The 8,807-nt window shown below is 36.2% G+C and overlaps 1 protein-coding gene across 2 annotated transcripts in view; it reads right to left on the bottom strand.

Moving 5' to 3' along the window:
• The window catches only part of LOC107718267 (E3 ubiquitin-protein ligase CBL-like), a 37,905-nt gene extending 32,223 nt beyond the window's left edge, over positions 1-5,682 (bottom strand). For both annotated transcript variants that reach the window (XM_016525262.1, XM_016525263.1), the window contains exon 1: positions 5,153-5,682. In XM_016525262.1, coding sequence (XP_016380748.1) covers positions 5,153-5,299 — 147 coding nt within the window. In that variant the 5' untranslated portion in view covers positions 5,300-5,682. The remainder of the gene's footprint in view (positions 1-5,152) is intronic.
• Positions 5,683-8,807: the final 3,125 nt, after the last annotated feature.

The following is an 8,807-nucleotide window of genomic DNA, read 5'->3' as shown; positions in this document are numbered from 1 at the left end:
ATCGCACACCCCTAGCCACCCCTAACCTGTTCCGTGCAATTGGCAGAGCTGAATGTAAAGTTTAACACCGCATACACCATCCTAACCCTCGCCAAAGAAGAGCTCTCTCTCTGTGTTTAACCAAACTCAGATTAACTTTAGGTTGTTTACAAATGAAATCTGTCAGTGTTCTTTTCATTTTCTCTCTTCTTCAGCCCATTTTTTTCTTGCCGTAGTAAGCGGAAAGCAATGACTGAGTGATTGACAGCTAATATAAACCAATCTAAAATCTGCATTAAAGTAAAGAATGTAAGGATAAAATCTGTTAATATATAATTTGTAGTTGTGGTGCTCATTAATTTTTGGTGAGTGCTCCTAAATTTTTGCTGGTGCTCCTAACTTTTTGAAGTTGGGAGCACCAGTGCTACAAAGTAAAAAGGTTAATTTCGAGCCCTGCAAGGGCTTTAAAACTGTTAACCCAACCATAAATACACACAAAAACCTTTCTAGGTCACACACCACCAGAACATTCCAGAGAGAAGAATCTTAAAGTCCAAAGGATTTTTGTGAACTACATACGATGACAACTGTGTTTGCACAAAAGACACAATTCTGCAATCTACAGCACTACGCTGTCATGTCAATTTCCACAACATTTACAGCTGGTGACTGGGAATGACATTGTGTGCTTTGCAGCTATAGGGGTTTAATGCTTGAGATTAGGGTTGGGCGGCATGATAAAAATGCTTTTTATCACCTTATTGTATACAATGTTTTTTTTTTTTTTGCTGTCAACTCAATGAGAAATTAATGTGTTTAATAACTTTGTTGACTTACTTTTGCATAAAATCCTTTACAAATGAAACATATGAATTTAAAAATAATAAAATATAAAACTATAAAAGTTTTATTCTTTCCTTTTTTTAATTAATCTATTTCTAATATTCATAACAACTGAACGAGTCTGACATCAGTGCAAGAATAGCTTCATGTTATGTAACGTGTGCGTTAAAAAGTAGACTCAAAACAGTAACACTAATATCAAAATCATATACCACTAATTCCAAATCGAAATTTATTTGATAAAAAGACAGTAAAACAGTAATTTTGTAAAATATTATTACAATTTAAAATAACTGTTTTCTATATTAATATATTTTAAAATGCAATTTATTCCTGTGATGGCAAAGCTGAATTTTCAGCATCATTACTTCAGTCTTCCGTGTCACATGATCCTTCAGAAATCATTCTAATATGCTGATTTGCTGCTCCAAAAAATATTTATCAATACTGAAAACAGTTGTGCTGCTTAATATTTTTGTGGAAACCATAATACATTTTTGATGAATAGATAGTTCAAAAGAACAGCATTTATTTCAAATAGAAATATTTTTTTATAACATTATACATGTTTTTACTGTCACTTATGAACAATTTAATGCATCCTTGCTGAATAGATAAAAAAAACCCTTTTGAACAGTTCCATGCCAATTGTACAGCGAAATCTACACTCGTTTTACCATTTTTACCACCACATATATATCGTCATTACATCCAAACCTACTGGAGGCTACAAAGCTGTTGAAATCGTACAAGAAAAAAAACAAAAAAAAAAAACACCCATTCCAGACAATAAATCATTATGATTAAGTGCATGGCCTCAAACCACTTCATTAGACAAACAATTTAATGGTTAGACTGATGGTCCAATAGCCTTTGCTTTAATTCAGACATAGTGGCTCTCTTCTGTCTGGACTAAAGCCACGCATCATCACCTTCTGAACTATTGATTAAGACGTGGGTGGGAAATTTGAGGAAGCAGGAAACTGCTCAAGTGTCACCACCCCAGCAGTTCGAGAAGCGCCATGCTGCGGGCACACGTTACAGCAATAAGAGGCCAGCGCTGTGTGCAGCTGCTCTGAGTACTTGCAGCCGCTCTTATCTATTTTGTCTTCAGCAAAGGACCAGCTGTGATTGGGGGGTAGGGAGAGCTGATGACATCACTAGGGGGTCACCATCCAGTCTGACTTGTGCTCCAAAGCGTTTACCTCTCATGCACTCCCAGTCCTGACAGCCAGGAGATAAGGCTGTGGTGACAGGACATCCCTAGAATTATCAGCGAACACGCATACATCTACATGTTCACGTGCAGACGTATGTTAATTATGGCTTCCAGTGATAATCTGAATTCAGAAAAAGAATCCAAAAGTGTGGAGAAAAGTACGCTTGGTCTCAAGCATGAGAAATGATACAAGGAAGTCGATTAAAATAGAAATAATTTAAAATGCACCAATGCAATAACGCACTCAAAAATGCAAGTGCCATTTATAGTGTTAAATCTGCATTCATAGTATAAGAACGACCTTACAAAAGTATTCAAATACACAATCAACAACAACTATAATCAACATGTGGTTTAAGGATTACTAAACCTTATCAGGAAATCAAGGCGTAGATCATGTGTTTGTAAATATGGTGAACGCAATAGACGCATACATGTGGAAAACCCATAGTCAAATACAGAATTCTATATTAAAGTTTTTGACTATGCAATGTTTTTGCATATTAAGGTTCACACGGACACGGAAGAACCACAACCGAGTTATTTTGTATTTGGTAAGAGGTTGAATACTTAGAGTATAACTAAATGGATAATAGTGCTGGGCGGTATGACCAAAAATTTATATCACGGTATTTTTCTAAATTATACCGGTTTCACGGTACATGACGGTATTTTTTTTTTTCATGCATGACCGGGTGTTAACCATATTTTCTACTGATTGAGAGAGGAAATACTGCAGTATATTGACTTAGAATGCCCTATTTTACTGTCATGATGAGTGAATAGTCAAAAAATGCCCCACTAAATAGTGACTAAACACGACCCCTTTTAATACTTGTTAACCAGGAGTCACTCTCATTTATAATCGTCTGATAAAATCAACATGCATCTACACTAAAGAGCGGCTGTTTTGGCTATATTACTTTTTTGTCTCATGCAACGCACTGCCTGCGTCTAAGTAACAAACTAAAAAAATAAAAAAAATACCGGTATTCGGTATGAACCGGTATACCGCCCAGCACTAATGGATAACATGAAAAAGTTAACTTTGGTTTGGATAATAAATAGCCAATCCATGATAGACTTAACAAAACTTTAATTCATGTGAAGAACCTTTTTTTTTTCAGAAAAGCCCGTTTTGAAGTGGAACTTCTCCTAATGTCATATATCCTGAATCACTGATTATCATGTTCATATTAAACACTCATATAAAGGTTTTACAGTCTAAGTCTCAGCACAGACTTGACATAAAGTGGACATTTACAATGTTATGTTGCAAAAACAAGGAGGTTCGCTTATGAAGACAATGTGATATGTCACATGTGCACTATCCAAACTACCAATGTGAAACTAAACAAATAGGAAGTTGCAAAGTTTTCAATCAGCAAGCATTATCTGCTCTTCTCAGTAAAAATTAAATAGTTTTCCTTTGCAACATGCATCTCAAAATTTACTAAATTAAATACCATCTTTAGTATCTAAGTATCAACAGGATAAGTTTAAAATGAGTCCCCTGTGACAGATGCACCGTTTCACTCATGTACCAGTGTGAACATCACAGGAAGTGTGAGATCAGTAACCACAACTTTTTTTTTTCCATGAACTGCAGCTTTAACTTTTGTATTGTGAGGCAGCAAATTCAACAAAAGAAAACCACCTAGACAGATGTTCACATAAACGTTTTAAGTTTTAAAATTTTACTAGACAAGCTGGAAAAAGATCCTCCATCAGTTGATTAAATTCTTGGTTTATTACTTAGTACATTAACTCTGTAAAGCCTGACATATGAAAAATATGTCTTCTTTGAAATGGAACGCTTTATTGGAAGTTTATTTATGAAATATTTTTTAAAAACATCTTTTAAAAAAAAACGAATGCATGTGTTGCATTATATGTGAAGAAGAAAATACTTCAAAGTTTTTCAAAGACCTGAACTAAGGAAAAATATGAAATTTGGTGCAGTTGCTGTTATTTATATTGCCAAAATGTAAGATGACATTCTGATGTAAAGTACTTTACTCCATTCAAAGTTCATCTTGAAATATTAACAATATAAAAATTATTCTTGTTTACTTTATAAAAAAAATACAAAGTCTTGTGTACCACAAACTGAAAGTAGACAATTACAATTTGACTCTAAAAGGCTTTTTACTTGCAAAAAAAGGTATGAACTATCAATCACAGGGCAGACGCCATGTAGCAGATTGTGCGCAAGATTTTGATCATGTTGATCATTTAGAGGTCTTAGAAATGATTAAATATGACACAGTAGGCTTTATATGGTTTATCAGGTGTGAAATAAGGACTGTGTGCCCAGCAGCTACATCCATACCTGATCATAAGACCAACCTTGCTTGGATAAGTCTGCATTAAACCCCAAAACATCTAGCTTTTAATACAGCTACATATTTAGCTGTCTAAAGCCATACTTTGAATGGAACACACCAGTTTATATTTCACTTAATACAGATTGTAAGTACTTAAAGATAAGAGGAAAATGATAGGACACTTCCTGTTTATCCAAAAAACTACATAGAAACATGAACAAGAGCAGCAAGTAGTGGTTGAAAGAGCAGATCTATCCACCAACTGCCCACGTCTACACTGAGCAAATGCAATTTAAACAAGCGACTGACCAGCAACAAGATCTGTAATGTCAGATACTGGTTGCTTAACCAACTTTGGGATTTCCACACTCTTCATTTGAGCATCCTGAAGGAGTCACATTTGAACAGATATGTCCAAACCATTCCTAGTCTTCTTACTATATAAACTGTATTTACCAGTTAAAGAAATGCCACAAGCTATTAAGCTAGCAAACTAGCACAAGACCCTGTACCACATTCACAAGTCCTACTAGGCAAGCTGAGGCGTACGGGTCCCGCAAATGATCTACTCTCTAAAACTGAATATTCCCAGAGTATTTGACGGCTGTATATAGTTTGTTAGCCTGCAAACCATTCAGCTAATTGCCTTAGCAGAGCTGCCCTGCCATGTTGCATTTGGACTACTCCGTGCAGGCCATCCGGCTAAGCTAACAAGAGACCGAGGCTGCTAGCTACAGCGTCTCTCTGGTATCTATCTTTTATGTTTTGATTAATAACCACCCACCTTATCCATGAATTTCCAGCATTTCTCCACCGTCTTTTTGTCCACGGCCCCGGGCTGGTGATGGGAGTGGTGGAGATGATGGTGAGGCTGAAAAGCGTCCTTCATCATGCCAATAAGCCCCCCACCTTTCTTCAGATTTCCTGCCATATTCGGACTCTGGAGTGTTTTTTTCGCAGTCAAAATATAACTGGGATCGGATACCCCCCGGTGAGGACAGCGCCCGAGTCCGGTTCGGTTCGAGCGAGGGTCCGTCAAGGGGGGGAGAAGCGCTTTATCGATACAAGACTCCCATTAAATCCCCCGTGCTGGAAACCACCGTTTCACGCTGTATTGTATACGCTCGTTAAGTTAGTGCGGCGGATCCGGTTAAAATTAACGTGTAAAAATAAGTTTTGATGGGTGTCTGGACGTGGAGGAACAACTGCATTCACAACGACACCCCGTGCGTGATGTTCCCTTTTCCTGCAGCTCTCTCTTTCTCTATCTGTGCGCTTCTGCAGAGCGATGTCAGATTCGTTCATTTGAGCCGGATCTTTTAAATGAATCAGTTGAACTGGTTCACAAAACTGGTCGGACTGAAATTTGAGATGTAAAATAAATTTAGTATGGGTTAATGAACGTGTTGATTATATTTAAGATCGAAATGATTTATATGAGCGGAATCATTGCTAAAATAATCACACTAAACACACGAAATTACAATAAACACAATCAAAACATAAACACAATAAACCCATGACTAAACATATGACTTGGACTGTTTTATTCCTTTTTTAATTAACAGTAATATAATCAATAAACATTACAATAATCACTTGCATCACTTGCAAATACTGTATAACTCTGTTGAACAGAGAGGAAAATAAAAAAAATCAAAGTAAATATTTATTTTTTTAATTTTATGAAGAGAAAATACTTTTTAAAAGATAAAAATATATTGTTAAGTTTTAAAGCCTGGGTGTTAGGGACCACGTGATGACCTATTAGAGAAGTGACGTACAAAAATAGTTGAATCGGTTCTTTGAGGGGATCTGTTCGAAAGAACCGATTCTCTTAAATGAATCGGACTTCCCATCACTACTTTTGCAACGGGAAGTTCAGGCTGAGCAAGTCAAGAGCCCTCGCAAGCAAAACCTAGGAGAGGTGAAGGGGAAAAGTGATCACTGACGATTATTGTAAACACAGCAAATATTGTCTTTCTCCATATTAAAATGCAACATTAGATCGCGAAATTATAGTGAAATAAGATCATCGTGTTTCCATGTTAGGGAAATAAACATCGCCTTCAACCTCCCCTCCCGTGCTCATGTGATTGCGCTTCCTGTTCCGCCTGTAAGACCTCGCCCTTTTTTACGTCTCACATTTTCTCCGCCCCCGTTTTTGCTCATCTTGCGAATATACGAATCTATGGGATGAAATTAGACTCAAAATGATTAATAGATGCACGCACAATTATCCATTTACTGCACAAATTTTATACATGTATCTTACTAACCACAAACGAATGCCTTTCAAATTGAGTCTGTGGAATTCAGGATTAAATGATTGTGCAGCGATTTGTACAAAATACAGATATGTTTGCGAATAAAATGTTCTGTTCTGCATTAATATATCATATAGCCTGTTGCTCATGCAAAAAGGAATCAATGCATAAGTGGATCAGGTGACACGCGTGCATTAATTGACGTCTAGTTCGAGTCGATCTTCGGTTCGTTTGGATTTTGAAACTTTATTTACGGAGTTTACAGCATAAACTGTATGCCCCCTCCCCCCCCCACACACACACACAACTACCAACGAACAAGGCCCAGTGCAATTCATTAACGTGTACAAGATTTGAAAATTCGCAAATGTGCTTCACTACACTGAAACAAATGCTTTTCAACTGGTGTCTGCAGAGTTAAGAATTACATTAATGTGCAGCATTTTGTTCAAATAGAGACATATTTGTGAATACAAATGTTATAGTTTGTATTAAAGTATCATAATTTGTGCATGTAATGTAGCGATTAAAATTATATATATATAATTTTTTTTATTAAATTTTTTTATATATATATAACATTTCTGTCCCCCTCACTTCTGAAATGATGGCTACGCCCCTGGGCTATAGCCTATTCCGCGCTCAAGCGGATCGCATAATTAATAATAATAATTAATAATAATAATAATTTATGCATTTAGCATAAATAGCTAGAACATATTTTATATAGGCTACTTATTACTAAACTGTTTTCTGAGACAGTGAGCACGTTTACATGCATACCAGTAAGCTGATAACTCACAAATATCAGCTTATTAAAATAACCAGGTTTCCCCGTTTACATGCACATCGGTAACCTGACAACGCAAGTAAGCTGCGTTTACATGACTTTATTAATATATCAGGTTATTTCCCTTTAGTGACGTCAAAATATAATATTTTGCTTATCTGACTCCGAGTATTCTATATGATTTGTCAGTTGTGATGTTAAATAAAGCTTGCAACATGTCAGCGTGAAACTTACAGCTCATATTATCCTCTCATGCAGTTATAATGCAGCGTTTTGACTGAACCACTTCTACTTCTGCTGCACGAGATGAGAACACTTTTATAATTTTCTGAGGCATGAAAAAGTCTGCTTTTGTGATATATTTCCTTCTTTATTTAATGCAAAACGTTTGCTCTGTCTAGATGCGCTTAAATCTGCACTAACGATGCGTTCCTGTCACTTATCACATGCGCACTTCAATAAACCGACAGAAAGCGGGTTATTGCGTTTACATGCCGCGCGAAATCGGGGTAAGAGGCAAAAAACTACCTCTGTCGACCGGTTTATGCTTACACCGTTTATGACCTTACTCCGGTAAAAGAAACGGGTTACCGCGTTTACATGACCACGTGCGTTTTCAGCTTATTAAGCATAATCGGTTTAAGAACGTGCATGTAAACGCGTGTCGGCTGCAAAGATGAAGTTGAAGATGCTGATGAACGACTTTATTCTCGAAATGTAATTATTTTTATTCTCAATATTTTATTTCTACGTTTTTTCTGGATATTTAATGAGTTTAATCTGGCATTAGCCTATAGGCTAATGACTTTATTCTGGAGATGTTTTTTTTTTTTTTTATTTTTTGGCCCTATAATCCTCTTTCTTACTCTCTCATTTGGCACGAATCCAAATGTTTCCATATTCTCGATGTTGGCTATTTGAATTTGAATGCTACAGGCTATTATTATTACTATGTAAACCAGGCTTTGTACTTAACCAGCTTTCCCAAAAAAAATTTAATAAATAAAAAACATGGTCTTCTTCACATGAAAAATCATCCTCTTCACATGAGCAAATATGTGCTTGGCCCGAGCTCAGGCTGAACGGAACGGATTGAACTAAGGGCTGTTTTAATTAACCAGAGTATCTAGATTCTATAGTGTATCTATATGTTTGGTTGACTGTATTTTATTCTGATAATGAACAGGTTGCAGCGTTTGCAATGCTGTAGCACTATATGAAAGGTGCATTTCTCTCGTAGGTTACTGCAGTGCGGAGATGGCTAATCAGCATCGTCTACTTCATCTTTGCATAATAATAATAATAATAATAATAATAATAATAGCCTACAAGGAAGGAATAACTGACAACGTGCCGTTGAATTACAGAAAGAAAGAAAAAAA

This window comes from Sinocyclocheilus rhinocerous, unplaced genomic scaffold, assembly GCF_001515625.1.
Source record: "Sinocyclocheilus rhinocerous isolate Xijiao unplaced genomic scaffold, SAMN03320098_v1.1 scaffold1024, whole genome shotgun sequence".
Lineage (NCBI taxonomy): Eukaryota > Metazoa > Chordata > Actinopteri > Cypriniformes > Cyprinidae > Sinocyclocheilus > Sinocyclocheilus rhinocerous.
The sequence above is the reverse complement of the archived record's forward strand: the minus strand, read 5'-3'. Positions and strand labels throughout refer to the sequence as shown.